Below are 20,324 nucleotides of genomic sequence, written 5' to 3' on the forward strand. Positions count from 1 at the left end.
ATATTAACAGATTATAATATATTATTTATTTTTTTTCAAAACGAACGAAATAAATAGCATAAATTTTATGTTCTGGGAGCGAAACATCGAGGGGCGAAACATCGCGGTGAGAACCATGCATAGGCGCGAAACATCCTGTTACCGGCTTCTCGCTAGCATGGCAGATTCCGATTCAGACAAAACGGTTAACGTCTCCGATGCAGACAGTGAAGTAGTATATGATGAAGCAAACAAAAAACGACTGTTGTCAGACTCTTCTGTATCCCCTGATCATAAACGATTTTGTTCTGTCAGTGAGAGTATGCCTGGGAGCTCTGACCAAGATGAAGATGGAACTCCTCCCAAGTCCTCCGGAACTGACACAATTTCAACAGAATCTGAGGATTCGCAGTCAATTCACGGAAAGTGCACAACCAAAATTGCTTCACTCGCCCTTCCACTAAGACTGAGTAAATGGGAAAGAAAGCACATCGAAAACCTTAATATTTCAATTGTGCATGTTCCCGATACGAAACCTCTTGATCTTATTCAATGCGGGGAAACCGAGAACAACGAGGAGACTGCAAAAATCAACGAGTTAAAGAAGTACGTCCAAAAGAGTCCTATAATGGCTCATTTAAGATCCCTTGACCATTTGTACACGTCCTTTTCAGAGCTGTCATCAGAAAGCTTATGGGAGATGGCTCCAAATGATGATGAAAAAATATCAATGATCCCAACATGGATACCAGAGAAACATATGATATGGTTTTACAGGTAAATATCAAACATATTTTACCCACTCCGAGTTCTTGAAATCTTATTTCTGCTGTCAATCATTTGGACTAATTTCAGTCTAGACAAAGAACTAGGTCCAGTGACTGTTTCAGTCATTTTTCGCCCTGTTTTAGAGTGATTTTTAAAATTACCATCCAAAATGAAAATGAAGCATTTATTTACCAAAAAAATACCCATAAGCATGATTGGTATAAACTAAGAATTTATAAATAGTTACGTGCTTAGACTTTCACAAGGGTAATACGTTCTATTTCCACTATGGAAGAGTTATGGTTCTTAGTGCCCTCTTTTGTGAAAAAGTCGGAGAATGTACATATCTCGCGGGATTTCTGGGACAAACGTAACATAAACATGTAAACAACACGTTGAATGTCGATGATCAAATCGTAACAAAATGCATATGAAATATTTTATTGTTGTGGACTTTATTTAAATGAAGAGTAGAGATGACGAGGATATTGATTTACAACTTTTGGTGATCGTATCAGCGATTTTTTTCCACCCATTGGGAAAGGGTCCGGTACCGGTTCAATTGGGAAAAATAACATTGAAGAAAAAGAAAGGAGAATTTTCTCTATTTATGCAAATGCAACGTATTTTGCGTTTTTCCTACTTAATTACCTATTACTGCTTGTTTTAAAGAATAAACAACAAGTACTTATTGTTTTTATATCAACGTCCCTTGTTTTCACATTGTCATGCTTTCAATATTTCAAAATATATGACACTACGCTGTCTAAACCACTGCTCCCGCCAAATTACGACTTTCTCTTCTTTCGATTTAAGCGGAAGTGAAACAGTTAACTTGTACAATGTTTCATTTAACAAGAAATACGATGTCGTCGTAATCTTTTGCTTCACAGTTGAATTGGGAATTTTTAGTCACAGAATTGGGAAAAATTAACGTTTTTTGGCATTGGGAACGGTGCCGTTTATCGGCACCAGTTATATAAGGAAAAAAAACGCTGCGTATCTATCTATTTTTCGTAATGGTACATTTTAAGTCAATACGCATACCTCGGAAATGTGGTATTTTTTAATAATAGACGATAAAGTTAGGATTTTCGCTCTTTTTCATATGTCTTTTAGTTCTTTTATTCTTACTTAGAATGACAAATGCACTTACAATTTAAAATTGGATTGATACTGGCATGTTTTGTATTATCGGCAATGCCATGCTGTCCCAGTCAGACAACCAAACGCGCCTCTAATTCTGAAGAGTACACTAATGGAAATACAACGTATTGTGGGAATGACTTTACTTTATCGGTCCCCAGAAAAACGCGCTAAAATGTAGTGTCGCCGAAGGCGACTTCAGTATATATGAGATCGCATGAGCAATCAAAAAAATACTAAATACGAGGTTTTTTGGCCTTTTGACCCAAAAATTGAATTCTACGGTTAAAAGTTTTTAGTTTAAAACTTCATTTTTTAAATGTAGTTTTTAACCTCGATCTCTGAAAGAAATTAATAAATATTGTCTATAAGCATGATAAGTGGAAAAAATCGTCAATTTGAAAGAATAATTTTAAACGAAGCGCGTTCGGCGCATGCTTAGTGTCATTCTTTCGGACTTAGCAATTCTTCCATGTAAACAAACGAACGAAATGTCTTTAAAGTTGAATTATATGATCTTGGAAAAATTACAGAAACAACTGAATTTCTTATCTTAGGCCAAACAAAAAAATAATTTTGTTTACTGTTACATGCTGAAATAAAATAGGGTCGGTAGGTAGGAATTTTATTTTATTTTATTGAATTTTTTTATACACAAATTCACATGAATTGGTTGAATTAAAAAACAGTTTCACCATTGTATGGTTCCTTACTTTTGTTTAGGCTTGTAATATGTGTGGTAGACAATATTATCTTTCTTGCCATCTGCCTTATGACTCAGGGCAATTAAAAAAAAAATCAAGTACTAACCCACAGGTTTGTAACAGCAATAAAGTTACTAGTCTGCAGTTAAAAGTGACCAGTCCAAATATAGGGGCAACAAAAAATTGTAAAAACGATTTTTTTAAAAGTTCATTGTTGAAAAAGCGAGAAAGCCAGGCCAGGTCCTAAGCCATTCCTTTTAAAGTTGAAGTTTAAAAATTTTAAGAAATTATATCTTTTCTTTTCTGAACATATTGCACTAGTCTAGCTTATCTAAAATGAAGCAAAAATCATTTTATTTTGATTTCAAACCATTAAGTATAAATGATATATATCAAAGTTTAATCACATAACACTTAGCTATCAGTTGATTGGGGGGGGTCGTATATAATTGAATGAGATATCTGCATGTATTTACCATTAACAGAGTAATGGAGGAAATTCGGTTTAGGAAAAAAAGATTGTCTTTTAAGTAAATAAGTCAGGTAGTACTGCAAAATGGATGAGATAAAAGTGATTTAAGAACAGTAGGAGCTTGCTGCCTGGAAAATTTTCATTAGCTGGAAATTTAATGACAACCCTTACCAAAATATTGACCTTCTGGCAACATCTTCTGGCTTTATTGCCGCAATATTGCAGCAACATTCAGGCAATACATTGCCGCAATATTGCGGCTATATCGTTTTTCGTATGTAAATTAGTTTTGCGGCAATATTGCCAGAAAGGGGTTGCGGCAATATTGCTGCAAATCATGACCAAAATATTGATCTTCTGGCAACATCTTCCGGCATTATTGCCGCAATATTGCGGCTATATCGTTTTTCGTATGTTAATTAGTTTTGCGGCAATATTGCCAGAAAGGGGTTGCGGCAATATTGCTGCAAATCATGACAAAAATATTGATTTTCTGGTAACATCTTCCGGCATTATTGCCGCAATATTGCGGCAATATCGTCTTTTGTATGTAAGTTAGATATATATTGGTATTTAATAGAAATAATGATCTATCAATCTAACAATTAACAAACTGTGCTGAGGAATATAACAAACAATAGCAAGCCACAGGGTCAATAAGAAATAGCTACTTCTGCTATTCTTTGAACAGATAGAAAATTATGTTGATCATCATGATGAAAATCAAGAAATGTTTGTGAAACACTACGCGCCTGGTGGCAATAAAGATTGAAAAAGCTATTTATAGCATATGGGTCACAGTCAAGGTCACAAGGTCTTGGTGTCGTTTGAAAGAACTTAATTAGTGGAGTATGCATACTAAATATGAAGTCTCTATCTCTTATATTTCAAAATTTATGGCAGAGGATCAAAATGGCTATTTTTAGCATATGGGTCACAGTAAAGGTCAAATTGTCATTGACCTTGGTGTTACTTGAAAGAGTTTAATTAGTGAAGGGTGCATACCAAATATGAATTCTCCATCTTTTATGACTCAAAAGTTATGTCGAAATTTCAAAAAAACTATTTTAAGTATATGGTCACAGTCAAGGTCCCAAGGTCATTGACATTGGTGTTATTTGAAAGAGCTTAATCAATTAAGGGTGCATACTTAATACAAGTTCTCTATCTTTTATGGCTCAAGATTTATGTCCAAGGTTAAAAAAATCTATTTTAAGGATATGGGTCACAGCCAAGGTCTCAAGGTCATTGACCTTAAGGTGTCTTTTGAAAAAACTTAATTAGTGAATTATGCATACTACATATAAAGTCTCTATCTTTCATTAATTTTAAGTTATGATCAATATTCGAAAAAGCTATTTTTAGCATATAGGTCACAGTCAAGGTCACAAGGTCATTGACCTTGATGTCATTTAAAAGAACTTAATTAGTGGAGTAGACATACCAAATATGAAATCTTTATCTCTCATTGGTTCAAAAGTAATGGTGAAGGTTAAAGTTTACAAACAAACAGACAGGACAAAAACAATATGTACCCCCGATCTATTGAGACGGGCGCATAAAAAATGTTTATAAAAACAATATTAATATGCCACTGTGAAAATGTCCAGCAACTCTGCATTAATTTTCAAATAACATAAAAATTGCTTTAATTCATCTTTTCCTGCTACTCTAGGATATATAGACATACAAGTCTAGTATGCATGCATCACAAGCACTAATTGAAACACATATAATTTTTCCAATTTTATCTCCATTGAATCAATCATCTCAAAAAGAATATTGGTTTTGACTCACCAAGTCTGATGATATGGAAACAGAATACACATTCCTATAATTCTGCTTGAAATCTTTTTTCTAGTCATTCCACACTATGCAGTCTTACTACTCATCTTGACTAATCCCACTGTACACTATTAACAACTCTAATTAACTTGATACAAGTCAGTAATGAAGCAAAACATGCTTGCCTTTGAATTCCCTCCACTTTATTTAAAAAGAGGAAGTAAATGACTGAGCATGCTCAACAAATGGCTCATGGGTAATCCTAGATGTTGCCAGAAAGTTTTTTTGTGGCAGTATTGCCAGAATGTCACCGGAAGTTGTTGCAGCTAGCGGTGATATTTCATTTTTTCTGGCAGTATTGCCAGAATGTCACCAGAAGTTGTTGCAGCTAGCGGCGATATTTCACTAACCCAAAAAGCTTGTTTCTGGTGACAAAAATGTGTTGCCGCAATGTTGCCGCAATATAGCAGCAATATTGCTGCAATAATTTTACTTTGGTAAGGGAAAACAACGAGTGAAAATACTGTTTGTGTTTCTCATGTATTTATAATTAAATACATGCATAATTTTAATTATATTTTTGTTACCCCCAAAAAACAGTAGCACCGGGCGTTGGGCGATGCTAGTTGCACACCCTTGCAACTACCACGCAATGGTAAGCAAATTGCAACGAACTTGTTGATGTAGAAATTGAACTCACTGGTTTTGTTTCTGTACTTTCAATTTCGATTTCAAAGATGAATGTAAAAGTTAAACTGACTGGCCAGTAAATTCCGGATTTTTATGACGAAAAAAAAGTTTGGGTCGGCGATTAAAATTAAAATTGGTCGGGTAACCGTAAACAAACATATTTTTTTGTTACGCCTTATGTAAAAGAACGAGTTACTAACCCTAATTCATCGATGGTGTGCAAATTAAGACTAAGATGTTCAGACGAAATCTCCCAGGCAGATGCTAAATAAACTAACCCTAATCAGTCGAATAATGTGCGAGGACTAACCCTAATCTCTCGGAGGATGCAAGACTAACCCTAATCAGTGGAAAACTTGTGCTAGGAATAACCCTAATCTCTCAGATGGGTGCAGGACTAACCCTAATCAGTCGAATAGTGTGCAAATTTAACCAATTTCAGTTGAGTGATGTAAATTTTAGGTCATAGTCCAATGAGCGCGAGGATCTTGCGGATCTGGGGACCACTAAAGTAAAGTCTACCCTAATTATGACGTCACAAGCAGTGCATTTCCCCATAATTTTCATAAGGCCTAACATAAAAAAAGGTTTGTTTCCGCTTTCAGGCTAAAAAAAAATTAGGATCAGTTGCTAGGCTTTTTTTTTTTGATCTGATGAACTTTTTTCGGCTGGTGGGAACATTTCTCAAGCTCAACTGGAGCGACATGTGCTGCCATTTGTAAATAACAAACACAACACTGATGACATCTAAACTAGCTTTTCTTTAAAAGGATTGGTGAGCTAGCGCTGTAGCAATCATAAAACACAGAAGCAGATTTCTGAAAGATTGGTTTAAATTTCTGAATCGATTAATTAAAAGTAGGAAGGCACAGTGGTATACTGGAATTGTGCTGGAGAGTCAATTTAAAATTGTGAATCTAGAGTGGGCTACACATCAGCATAGCTCTTTGTCTCAATCTAATTAAAATTAGATGTTAGATCCACTTTCATACTAGCTACACTAACATCTAACCACATCCCATTGAGGGTCATGTCAGAGGTCAAATTCTAACAACCAATCAAATCGTCGCTGGCAAAATCATCGTATATTGTTGAAGCGAATAAGTCTAGAGCTGTTCCGAATTTGACCTCTGACGTGACCCTCAATGGGATGTTGTTAGATGTTAGTGTAGCGAGTATGCAAGCGGATCTAACATTTAATTTTAATTAGATTGTCTTTGTCTGTACCCTTAATCATTATATACCTGATGTAATTTCAATTTTGAGGTGAAATTTTTCAGGAACCATTGGTACTGTTTTGTAGCAATCGTACCCTTTTGCAATGGAAAACATTATATACCTGATGTAATTTAGCTACATGTTATTTATTATGATATTGAAAATAACTTTGCATCATAAGACAAAAGCTGCTGTTACTTTTTAGCTCCATCAAGTGGTATTTTCAACTTCTTCTTTTGTACCAAACAATCGTAAAATCAAGGGCCAAGATCCCTTCCAAGGGGAGATAATCAAGAAAAGACAAAAATAGGGTGGGGTCATTAAAAAATCTTCTTCTCAAGAAACACTGGGCCAGAAAAGCTGAAATTTATATGGAAGCATCCTAGGGTAGTGTAGATAGCTTGGCGGGGCCAAACAGGGAATCCAAGTTTTACATAGAAATATATAGTTGTCTGGAAGCATCCTTGGGTAGTGTAGATATTAAATTGTAAAAATCATGACCCCCGGGGGTAGGGCGGGGCCACAATAGGGAATCCAAGTTTAACCTAGAAATATATAGAATAAATCTTTAAAAATCTTCTTCTCAAGAACCACTGGGCCAGGAAAGCTGAAACTTATGTGGGAGCATCCTTGGGTAGTGTAGATATTAAATTGTAAAAATCATGACCCCCGGGGGTAGGGCGGGGCCACAATAGGGAATCCAAGTTTAACCTAGAAATATATAGAACAAATCTTTAAAAATCTTCTTCTCAAGAACCACTTGGCCTTGGGTAGTGTAGATATTAAAGCTAGCTAATGTTATCCAAGTTTTACATTAATGATAGAACAGATCTTTAAAAATCTTCTTCTCAAGAACCACTGGGCCAGAAAAGCTGAAACTTATGCATCATATTAAAAATCATGTTACGGGGGTAGGGCAGGGCCACAATTGGGAATAGTGTAGATAATATATGACCCCCAGGGGTAGGGCAGGGCCAAGGGAATCCAAGTTTTACATAGAAATATATAGAAAGATAAAAATCTTCTTCTCAAGAACCACTGGGCCAGAAAAGCTGAAACTTATCTGGAAGCATCCTTGGGTAGTGTAGATATTAAATTTGATAGGGCAGGGCCACAATAGGGATATTGAAAATAAAAACTTTGCATCATATGTGGGAGACATAAAGCTGCTGAATCCAAATTTTACATAGAAATATATTTTGAACAAATCTTTTAAAAACGAACCACTTGAAACTTATGTGGAAGCATCCTTGGGTAGTGTAGATATTTAATTGTAAAAATCATGACCCCCGAGGTTAGGGCGGGGAATATGAACAAATAAAAATGTAAATATTAAAAATACAAATACAGTATCATTCCAAGTTTTACATAGAAATGTATATAGAACAAATCCCTTGCTCATGTTGCTATGGAGAATTTCACGATCATACGTATTCCAGTGAAAAGGACTAACATAGTTTCTAGCACAATTCGAGAGTGCTAGCAATAAGTTCTAATAGCGTTTTTACGACTTACATTTAGAGGACACAATAAATTTTTAAATCCGATAAAAATGAAATTTTAACAAAAAACGGATAAAAAGGAAATTTCATGAGATTTAAACAACTTCTGAATTTTAGGGCAAATATTAAAAGTAACTGTATCTTCTTCTTTCTATCAGTCCCAAAATTTTCTATAGAAAGATGAAATAACTATATTTGAATTTCATTATCAATTGATTTCATTATTAACTTACAAGTCTATATGAGACGACACTCGCCATCTTGGATTTATGGTTCAACTATGTTTTACACCAGTTCTCCAATTTCTCCATTGGCAAGTGATTTCTGATGATATCTAGGTTGGAAAAAAGATAGAAAGTCTCATTCCTGTTGTCCTTCCTTGTTATGCAGATTTTTCAATTTTTTTAATCTGTTAAAAATAAGTACTATATATACATGTTGCAGCTTTACATTTCAGAAAGTTATCGGTATTCAATCTACCTTACCATCATGTTCTTTTATCTCAGTCCCTCAAATAATTATGTTTTTAATTAGGAAAATTCAACATTGCCTCATTTGACATGAGCCATGTGGGGATATTTAAATCTCTTTAAGATTGCTCTTGTTAAAATAATTTTGCTAAAAATAATGTAAAACTATTATGTAAAAATCATCCTTTCCGATGGCTTTCTTTGTAGATTTCATTGTCAGGCACATGAATTTTGTAACCAACTTTATCTCATACTTAAGAGAAGAGAACATGGGTGCAGCATACGTGGAAGTCATTTGCAAGCGTTGTTTGAGGCATTTACTTGTATGTTTGGATTAAAGAGTGCACTCAGGTTAGTATTTGATTGGTGTTTTCTTTGAGTACACTCAACAGGGCTCAACATTAATACTTGTCCGCTTGTCCTGTACCAAAGAAAAAAAAATACGGACAAGTGAATATTGCTGGGCACTTGTCCGATTGTACAAGTGATTTTTTATGTAAAGAAGTCTTCAAATACGAGTAATGATAATTTTAAAAAAAATGATTTAATTAAGTTTATCGAATAAAAAAAGGAAACATTACAGAAACCTGAATTTCGATCCCGATATCAATCACTATTTAAGTTCACACTTGATCGGGATCAATGTTCACTAATTGCAGCCATACTAGTATAATGGCAATCGGCAATCCTCGGCTGACTTCGCTTCGCTCCATTCAAACATGAGGTACGAGTCATCCTAGGAACTCCGATTGAGTGCATGGCGTGGATCTTACAACATTTGCGGGTTTGGAATATATTTGATTGATATTACAGATTCACTTGCAAACATTTATGTTATTGTTAGGACAGGAAATCTAGATAAAATTTTGTTTTATAAGTGTTTGTCTTATTTATCCATAAAAACAGTAATTAATCAAGCATGTTTAATTTTTAGCTCTACTGGTCAGAGACCAGAAGAGCTTATGCGATAGTTATGCGTCCGGCGTCCGTCCGTCTGTCTGTCTGTCCGTCTGTCTTTAAACAATTTTTCAAAACGCTACTCCTCCTACAATTTTAGTCTGATTTCAATATAACTTGGCACTCAAGTAGACTACACTAAGATACATAGAATAGTGCATGAGTTTTTAATTTTGATGAACGGTGTTGCCATGGTGACTAAAATAGAATTTTCTTTGAAATTCGTTTAAAACGCTACTCCTACCACAGTTTGGTCTGATTTCAATAAAACTTTGCACACTAGTAGACTACACTAAGATACATAGAATAGTGTATCGGTTTTTTATTTCGATGAACGGTGATGTCATGGTTACTATAAATAAAATTTTCTGTGAAATTCCTTAAAAATGCTACTCCTTCTACAGTTTTGGTCTGATTTCAAAATAAGTTGGCACACAAGTAGACTACACTAAGATACATACAATAGTGCATCGGTTTTTTAATTTCGATGAACAATGTTGCCATGGTTACTAAAAATAGAATTTTCTGTGTAATTCCTTAAAAATGCTACTTCTTCTACAGTTTTGGTCTGATTTCAATATAACTTGGCACACAAGTAGACTACACTAAGATACATATAATAGTGCATCGGTTTTTAATTTCGATGAACGATGTTGCCATTGTTACTTTCTTTAATTCTTTAAAAACGCTACTCGTTCTACAGTTCTAGTTTGATTTCAAAATAAGTTGGCACGCAAGTAGACTACACAAAGATACATAAAATAGTGCAATGGTTTTTGATAAGTACCGTATATACTCGCCTATAAGTCGGTATTTTGGGAGTTAACTATTGGTCTAAAACTCTATGTCCGACTTATAGGCGAGTCATAAAGAGACAGGTATTTTTCTTGGGGCTAAAAGGTAGTATCATATTTGTATTTCCGACGATTATCAAAGAAATTGTCTATATATTCAAGATAGTTTATGTTTTCTTAGATTATATAAAAAAAGTGCAAGTATATACATACCTGTATTTTAAGTAAATAATTTTATTTGCATTTTAAGTGACATTGTCTTTATGTTTGATACTTTAAGATTAAGTATCAGTGTCATTTCGAAAAATATTAATTGAAACAAGGCTTAAATATCAATGGATTTCCTTGAAATTGTCACCAGATTTTGGCAAAAATGTTGTACCGACTTATAAGCGGGTCAATAGCAAATCCCACCTAAATAACGTCAAAAATTACAACCGACTTATAAGCAGACCGACTTATAGGCGAGTATATACGATACATACCAGTAGAGCTACAGTCTTGACAGAGACTTCTGGTTTTATTTAAGCAATTGTTTTCAAGATATCAACTGAAAAAAATTTGGACAAGTGAAGTTGAAGTTCAGCCAAGTAAATATCTTGGTCACTTGTCCTTATGGACAAGTAGGAAAAAAAGTTAATGTCGAGCCCTGACCCAAGCGTGATCTTGGCATTTTGAAAATGAATGGGCCATCAATATAATCTGCAGGGCCATTTTGAGAAATAACAAAGTAACAAACAAATGTACAAAATACGAGAGAAAACACGTTTAATAAACCAAAACCGATTTTAAATGCATGAAATGCAGCAAATTTAAAGACACTTGCTTAGAATATTACTGACTCGTTTTTGTGTAAAAATTACAACAGTTTTGGAAAGGGAACAGCCCTACCATACAAATGAATAAAGTAAAGTACCTCATGTAAGTGTTTCGTTTAACCGGAAGTAGTATTTGAGAGGTTTCAACCAATGAGATTTGTTGTTTCAAAATTGACTGCATTTAAAACGAAAGTAAAAGAAGAAAGAAAGTCTTACCATAAAATATTACCAATTAACAATTTTTTTTTCCACAAAATCTGTTTTACATAATTTTTTTTTTCAAAATAAGCATCGGGGCGCCCCATTTTCATAGGGGCATTGGGGTTGAGAATCTAAAAATTAATTTTATGGGGCCATACATAGATTTTTTAAGATCTGTAATTTGTGTTTTACTATAAAAAAAAAAAGACTGTTTTGTTTTCAGAATCTCTTTTTTGGATTGTGCACTATAAGAAAAAAAAAGAATGACTTAAACTCCTAAAAAAAAGCATGTATTAAAAAAAAAAATTCAAAATTTTCTTAGGAATTAAAGCCTCCTATATAAACCAGCATACTTTCTGTGGTAACTTTTTGCTTTTTGTATGCACAAAGACTTTGTTAACTTGCCAAATGAAAACAGGTCACACTTATACTACACAAATCACAAACAAATAACATTGTAACGATCTTTATGAGATCCCAATAAATAACCTTTATAGGAACAGCCATATCGAAATCCTAACCTTTTTTTGCGTTATTGAGCACTACCTTTTTCTAAATAAAAAACGTAATCCCAAAACAGAAACCATTGTGCACGCACTGCAATGTCTCTGTTTTTCAAATTTGTTGGATTCTCATTCCCTGCTATCATAGCCCAGAGGTTTTGTCTGAAAACCAAAGGCCTTAAAAAATTTTCAAAGGGGAATAACTCGTTAATCGAAGAGGAATTGTAAAATTTTTGAATTGATTATGCTAGTGTTTAAGTCTATTAGCCCTGAAAATTTGAGCAAAAACCATTCAGAAATGATCACGATATGAAGCTCGAAGTTTGCGCATAGATAGAAAAACAATAATAGTAAAGTCTTCCGTTGGAAGCAGAAGACCTTAATGACTGGTGCCAAGTTTTTTCAAATGATTGTCAATTTATGTTTCAAAGCGGCATGGTAATACACAGTGTAAGATAAGATAACCTCACACTGCTGTCTTGATCACACTGGACGAACTCATCTCACACAGGATGTTCCTTTAAGAAATGATTTAAAAAGAAATATTATGCATTGCACCTTTTTGATTTACTGTTTGGTTTAAATTTCAGTAGTGTACCATGTCTGGAAATAGAAACAAAAAGGATTATGAAGCTAGAGATAAGTGGTGCAGCTGATATTATTTTCCCTTACACAATGTTTTCTCCATTTAAAGAAGCCAAACAAGGAACTCAGCATCCCTCAGTTATTGCAGTTTGTGAGGTAGGATTGGTTTTTATCTTTATGTACTGTATACCGGGAAAATTTTGCCCCCGTTTTATTTTCTCCCCTTGATATTACCAAAAAAACCAATTCACATATATGCATTTTCAAAGTATATAGATTTACATTAAACCACAATACAATTAATAATATTTTGATTGTTTTTTCAACTAGCTTATAATTAGTGATTTTGTAACCAATTATCATCTTTCTGCCTGAATAAATTAGCAATGTTCCATTTCTAATTACTTTTTTTTTTTTTTAGGTCAAAAGAGACAGTCCAAAACTAAACCAAAGTTCTTCACCACTGAGCAGCAGAACCCGTACAAAAATGAAAATCAATGTTGAAGTCTCAGCAGAGCAAATTTCGTCAACAACTAATACAGAGGTTGCACACCACAAAACTGTTCTGCATCTTGATGATAAAATCATTGGCCAGCATGGAGGAGAACTTCTTTTCCATTTTTCAGACACAATAAAGAATGGAAAAATATTTGGATTAGTTGTGCAAGAAACACAGGTCTGATTAATTTCCTTTAATTTTAGGTCACTAGACTTCATCATTCATATTAATTTATATTTAGCTCATGAGCACATGAGCTTTTCTGATCACTTTCTGTTTATGGTTCATCATTCTGTCTATCTTAAAACTTTTTACATTTTCCACTTCTTCTCCAGAACCACTGGCTTTTTTTTTCAAAAACTGAATCACAAGTAGTGATGGGGAATCGGAAAAAATTCATAATCGATTATCGGTATTAATTGTCTGGGCATAATCGATTAATAATCGATTATAATCGAAAATTTTGAACTTCAATAAAATTAATATAGAAAAGTTAAAACTTATTCAGATTTCTGTCAGACTTTTACATAAAAAAAACATTTACTTACATTTATAACATATTCAAAAATTTTAATTGAAATTTCTTTTTTAAAAAGTGGAAAATAGTATTTTGTCTACTTTAAACAATATAGGACTATTGAAACAGAATGGGAATTTATTTTTTTTTTATAAAGTCCATGCAATGGGTATTTTACTGATATTAGTCCCACCTTTCATTTAATACATGTACGTATTTATTTCTTAAAATTAGTTTTGATTAGTTAAAATTGCAAGTTGTAAAAGTAATTATCCTCATGTTAGACTTGTATTTATGATTATAATTACGTTTAAAGATTGACTAGACTAATTATGTTTTCCATTACTTGCAATATTACTGTTTCCTGGTATTAGTCTAACCCCATATTTAATCATGGCGGTAAAAGTATCAACAAGACACAGGAGCCTTTCATGTTTTCAACATTCATCACTACTTTTATGCTCTTTGCACTTGGATTTGGTAATAAAATTAAAGTTTGACAATTTTATTTTTTGTTAGCGATGTCGGCGACATTTATTTTATAATCAATTAGTATCATCAAAGAGCTTCTAATGACCGACAATCGATTGTCGGCGACAATCGTTCCATCACTAATCACAAGAGAGGCTTAATGTATAACTTTAGAATGTGGGGTGAAAAAAAAAATTAAAATCTTTTTTAACATGTTTGAATAAGATCTACTAAATCTTCTTAATTGTCCATAAATTTTGTATTTGAAACCATAAAGTTAATTTAATCAGAGTTAATGCTATTGTTGCTCAGGTGAGTGTTGTAGCCCCTGTGCCTCTTGTTAAAAAATAAGTTTCTTGGTGTTGTATTTCTATATGATCACCTATGATTTGGTGCTGGTGATTTGAATATCATTGTTTCACCGGCGTCAATCGAAAGCATGGAGCAAGAGACACTTGTTTGCCTGCAAATGTAGAGCTGTTACTTTTCTCAATATCAACACTACATTGCAGTTGTTTTTTATACAAAATATTTCAATTTACATTTTGCATCATAATTAGTGCTGATACTTATAGATCTTTTGGTTTCCAGGCATCATTAGGTCATCTTAGCCAAAGGTTCAAGTGAGCTTTTCTTATCACCTGTTGTCCGTCGTTGGTCAGTTTGCTGTAAACTTCTCACATTTTTTGTTTCTTCTCTAGAACCACTAGGCCAAATTAAACCAGACTTGGTACAAAGCATTCTTAAATTTTAAATGGCTTAAATGAAGGGCAAAGTCCTCTTTAAATGGAAGATAAATAATATATGATATACAATATTTTGTCAAAACAGTATCCATGAATATTGAAGATCATTAACTATGATTTTCATATAAAATGATAAAGGTGGTCTCATAAAGGTGATGCCTCGTCTCGGTGAGATTTGTATATAATCTGATTACCTACCCGGGTTTTTACACATTGAATGCTAGCTGAATAAAGGGTACTATTTTTAACAAATTTGAATGTGACACTTCCTTACAGCTTGACAATTAACATTTTGGCTGACCAGTGATATTACCAAAGAAACTTGCATAATAAGCATTGAAAATGAAAACAATAAGATTTGGAAATGTACAGTTAAAGTTGTGACTGTGCACCTTTGAATTAAATCAAATGAATACAAGGTAAAAAAAAAATCCAAAAAAGCTGCTAATTTATTTTATAATTTGATATATTTACATATGAGAATTTTTTAACTCACCGAGACGAAGTCAGGGGGAGCTTATGCTATACCCTCGGCCTCTGCGTTGGCGTCGGGACCTGGTTAAAGTTTTTGTTGCAGGTCCAGTATCTAAGTTATTATTACTTGCAGGCGCGCATCCAGGAATTGAAGTTAGAGGGGGCGCCAAAAGTAGGCAAGGGGTCTGGGGGCCGCCTTGAGGCCCCCAGTGGGTCCAGGGCAAAGCCCTGGAGGGGGCCCAGGGGGTGAAGCCCCCGGAAGCTCCTGGGTTCTAGAGATTTTGTAGGGTAAAAATGAGGTCTACCAAGTAGACATGCCAGTATTTACATTTTCTAGATGAAACTGTGATTTATGTTAACTTTGACAATTTTAGGGGGGGGCGCGTGCCGGGTGCGCCCCCCCCCCCTTAAATCCGCCACTGACTTGTCCTATCTTCACCAAACTTGCATGGATGATGTATCTGGACCTACTTATGGACTTGAAAGACTGGGATGCTGCATCTGAGTCCTAAATTTCAGATACTGGAGGAGGTTAAGGTTTTTGGAGCAAGTTAAAGGTTTTGTTGCAAGTTAAACAGGTCGAGACCACTAGATTTTCTGACGTCAGAATAAATTTGCATGTAAATTAGCTAATATGTTTACTCTACCTACTGCTGAATGAGCCGCAATGCATTGTGGGCTACTACAAGTACCTAGCTGTGTTGAAAATTAAAGGCAACTTGAATTGTCCCTTGGAAACTTATTTTCAATTCTTTTTTGAAATTTGTGAAAGAAATATTTAAAATGATGCATAATCTTTCATTTTTATGCTCACATTTACAAAATTTGCTTTATGAAGCCTTATATAAACTTGTAATACATCGCCCTAGTATACCTTTGTTCAAAGAGACGTATAAGTGCTATCGTGTCGATAAAACATTGAGTTTTATTCACGTGATATACGTGTACATAGCTTTCGCAGGTAGTATATAGGTCCTTGTTTTAGACAGCAGGAGAAAGTGTGCAATTATTATTTAACCCCTCAATATTATCAGAAAGTGTTTTATGTATATGCAAAAGTCAAAGCGTTTGTACGATATTCAAAGCAACTGTTAATCATCTAAAACAACTCCAATATTAAATGTGAGCATGGAGCAGTGTCTTTAGAATATAATCTTTCAATTTCGGTCTAATAAAGTTATAAAGAAGCTCTACAGTTTTTCCGGTGACGAGTTAAATTTTGTGCAGTAAACCGACGAAAACCACGTGTAGCCATTGAATCGTAAACACGTGGTAGACTGTTAAGCTTTGGGACTCTTTCACTTGATTGGAGAACGGGCGTGACGAAGACATCGTCACGTGTTGAAAATTGCCTTCCATATAAGGTAGTGGTCTCGACCTGTTAAAGTTTTTGTTGCAGGTGCCCTTTGATAGCAATATCTAAGTTACTGCTGTTCCTAACTTCACCAAACTTGCATGGATGGTGCGTCTTATGATACTGATGCACCAGACAGGCTTGGATGCTGAATCTGGGTCCTAAATTTTAGGCGTGGGAGGAGGTTAAGGTTTTTAGAGCTGATTAAAGTTTTTGGAGCAGGTGCCCTTTGATGATTATATCTTAGTTACTATTGGTCTTAACTTTATCAAACTTGCACAGATGGTGCGTCTTATGATACTGATACACCATACAGGCTTGAATGCTGAATCTGAGCCAAAGGTTTGGGATGCTGGATGAAATTAAGGTTTTAAGAGCTGGTTAAAGTTTTGAAACAGGTGCCCTCTGATGATGATATCTTAATTATTACTTTCCTAACTTCACCAAACTTGCATGGATGGTGAGTCTTATATGATACTGATTCACCTAACAGGCTTGAATACTGAATCTGAGCCAAAGGTTTCAAATGCTGGATAAGGTTATGTTTTTTGGAACAGATCACATGTTTCAAGGGGCATGGTCATGATTTTGGTCAAAAATTATTTTTCCAAGTTTAATATTTACAATGCTTTAGGAAGGCATTCTTAATAAGCAACTGAAAGTTGAGTGTAATTCGTTGAATTATAAGCAAGATACAGAGCTTGAAATTCTTTGCTATGTAAACAAAGCATTTGTTTACATTTTAAATGTTAATGTGAAAATTCCACTTTAAAACCTAAAATGAATGTGTTAAACATTAGGAATTGTGTAATACTGCTTGAAATAAATAAATGGATAGACAAATCTGGTTTAAAAAGATTTTTTACTGGTATATTAAACCTATGTAAACGAACCATATTTCTTTTTTTAAAATGATTTTATTGACGAAAATATGTAACTTACTCCATAGCTGAGTCGTTAAGGTGTTGGGCTTGTGATCCGTACATTCTGAGTTCAAATCCCGCAGGGCTTTTGTTTTTACTTACTGAATTGAATTTTTTAGATATTCATTTTTTAACCCCAAACTGCAAATTTTTGGATCATTTGACATAGTTTACAGTTTATTTATCATTATATCTTTTATAATCAAATAATTTACTGCTAATTTGTGTGACTTTGTCCTGGTGTGTTATTCCACCTTGAACTATAATTTGAATGAATCGCAGAGGTAGCTTAAGATGCAGAGCTTGATCTCCAATATCAAGGATGCTTAAAAATATATTTTAGTTATTACTGGTCCTAACTTCACCAAACTTGAATGGATGGTGTGTCCCCCTTGGGACAAATATATTGCCCTCCGCTTTGCGTCAGGCAATATTTCGTCCCTCTGGGGCTAATATAATCAACCCCAGTCAATATTTGTATAATATTTTACTATATTACGTGATATTGTATCATATGATGCATATCATATTATGTATCAAATATGATACAGTATCATACAATAGAATATCATACTATATTATACAATATCATATCAAATGTTCAGGGTTGTATCTACGACCCGGGAGGTGGGGAATTCCCCCGCCTATGATGCCTTAATTACCCGGCTATTTGTGCATTTTAAACATAATGTAGCAAAAAGCAAGACCCCCAGACCCCCCTTCTACTTTTTCACTTCCTCCTTCTACTTCAATTTTTAGAGACACCCCTGTATGTTACAATATTGTGATCTATTAAGTGATATGATATTGTATAATACTACATCGTATCATTTATAATATATTATGATATTGTATTATGTGATCAAATACAATAATGTATAACATGATACAATATCATATTATGTTACAATATCGTATTGCATTATTATTTATTGCGGTATTTTATTGTATTAATTTATATGATACATATTGTTGATATGATAGGATGCAATATTGTATTTATATTATTAATTAGTATTTTATTGTATCATATGATGCAATATCATATTTTATATTATTGTATTGATAAAAATTGTATCTTATAATACTGTATGAAATGAACACATGAATATCATACAATGTTTTAACAGATGATATACGTTATTGTGTCAAAACAGTATCCATGAATATCCAAGATCACAAAGTGTGATTTTCATATAATATGATAAAGGTGGTTTCATAAAGGTGATGCCTCATAAAGGTGATGCCTTGTCTCGGTGCGCTTTGTAATCTGTGATTACCTATGTTTTTCTCAAGAAATATCTTACTGAGATGATCATTATTGATTTTTATTTTACTCTTAAATATGTTAAGATTTATCAAAGCAAATTTACCATGCATTGTTCTTTATGATGCTGATTTTTATATTTGGTCACTTTGTAGGTGACGTTTACTGTGCTGGAAATGAGTGTGGAACAATACAATGACATTGTAGAAGGTCATGTGAAGCACAGAAGTGGAGATCAGCCAACGTTGAAAGTTTCAAAACCATATGACTATTTGAAAACCCAGGATAGAGAATTTATCATAGAGGCGTTCATCAAACTTGCTATGTTACAGAGGAAAATCCTTTAAATCGTGGGGTAACATCAGATCTTCAGGATATAATTTGAAGGTGTTGTGTTTAGAAGTAGTGTATATGCAAATTATAGTTATGGTACAAAAAGTAAATAATGTAATGCTGATTATGTACTTGTTTTGTTCATTCCATGTTTTTAATTCTTTCAAAGTATCATGCTATTGGTTAAGCAAGTAGTTTTGTGCAGGCATGTGATTTATCCCTAAGTCACAGTTAAAAAATATCTTTTGTACCCAGTACAACCTTCTGTTATGTAAGTCTGCAATGTGCCTATTTATTTTAGTATTTACTAATGAATTTAAGAAAATTCATTTATAAAAGAAGAAAAATTGATAGCTAGAAAAATTTGCAAAAATGTAGAGTAACTGGAATAGAACAATTAACATTTTAATTATCATAAATTTTTTTAAAAAATTGTAAACTGTCCTAGTTTAAATTCAAGTGAATGCAATAACCATTGAAATGCTGTTTTATCTTGAATCCTTTGATATTTTGAAGCTTTTCCAAGTCCTGTCAAGTTTGAGATAACAAAGTTTGACTGTAAATGTATAATTTTTTTAAAATGTTGCATGTATTATGATTTAGAAAATGTATTTAAAATCAGATAATTATATTTTTCATACAATCAGCATACTACATCAGAATGAAACTTCAAATACAGGAATATTATCATTTTTCTTTCCAATACATTTGATCATAGCACTGTGCCTTCAGAGATCTAAGCAGATATTTTATTAGTAAAACCAATCACTGGAAGAAACTCTTGCATTATTTTCACTGAATATTCCGTTTCTTCCATTATGATAAAGAGCATATGGAAGATATGACTGGTAGAAAAAGGTGTATACTCCATTGCATCTGATATCATTTCTGATATTGTGAGAGGTTTGAGTTTGTCCTGCTCCTAATTCTTTAAAGGTTTGAAAAAGGTAATTTCCTATTTCAGAGAACGTTTGAAAAAGTTTGATGACATCTCTATCTTTTAAAATCTTATGATACTACCGTATAAGCAGAATTTTTAGCGAAGATTTAATTTTGGCATTATAAGCGAGGGTGCTAAGATCGCTAAAATTAATTATCGATAAATATTAATTGCATTTTATTTTTAATTGCTTAATAGTTAAGCATTT

At 33.6% G+C, this 20,324-nt stretch overlaps 1 protein-coding gene across 2 annotated transcripts; it reads left to right on the forward strand.

Moving 5' to 3' along the window:
* Position 1: 1 nt before the first annotated feature.
* On the forward strand, positions 2-19,458 carry LOC134260893 (uncharacterized). 2 transcript variants are annotated; one of them, XM_062743425.1, is made up of 5 exons: positions 5-756; positions 8,942-9,085; positions 12,598-12,748; positions 13,014-13,268; positions 18,999-19,458. In XM_062743425.1, the coding sequence occupies exons 1-5, from the start codon at positions 68-70 to the stop codon at positions 19,188-19,190; spliced, it is 1,431 nt and encodes a 476-aa protein (XP_062599409.1). In that variant the 5' UTR covers positions 5-67; the 3' UTR covers positions 19,191-19,458. The 2 variants fall into 2 exon arrangements, with proteins under 2 accessions (XP_062599410.1, XP_062599409.1); XM_062743426.1 differs by lacking the exon at positions 8,942-9,085 and having other exon boundaries at positions 2-756.
* Positions 19,459-20,324: the final 866 nt, after the last annotated feature.

This window comes from Saccostrea cucullata, unplaced genomic scaffold, assembly GCF_032062105.1.
Source record: "Saccostrea cucullata isolate Sc308-1 unplaced genomic scaffold, CSIRO_AGI_Scuc_v1 ctg3379, whole genome shotgun sequence".
NCBI classification, from domain to species: Eukaryota; Metazoa; Mollusca; class Bivalvia; order Ostreida; family Ostreidae; genus Saccostrea; species Saccostrea cuccullata.

Coding starts and splice junctions, on each gene's coding strand:
- LOC134260893 (XM_062743425.1), top strand. CDS start 68: ATGTTCTGGGAGCGAAACATCGAGGGGCGAAACATCGCGGTGAGAACC. Junction 757..8,941: donor CATATGATATGGTTTTACAG/GTAAATATCAAA, acceptor CTTTCTTTGTAG/ATTTCATTGTCAGGCACATG. Junction 12,749..13,013: donor CAGTTATTGCAGTTTGTGAG/GTAGGATTGGTT, acceptor TTTTTTTTTTAG/GTCAAAAGAGACAGTCCAAA.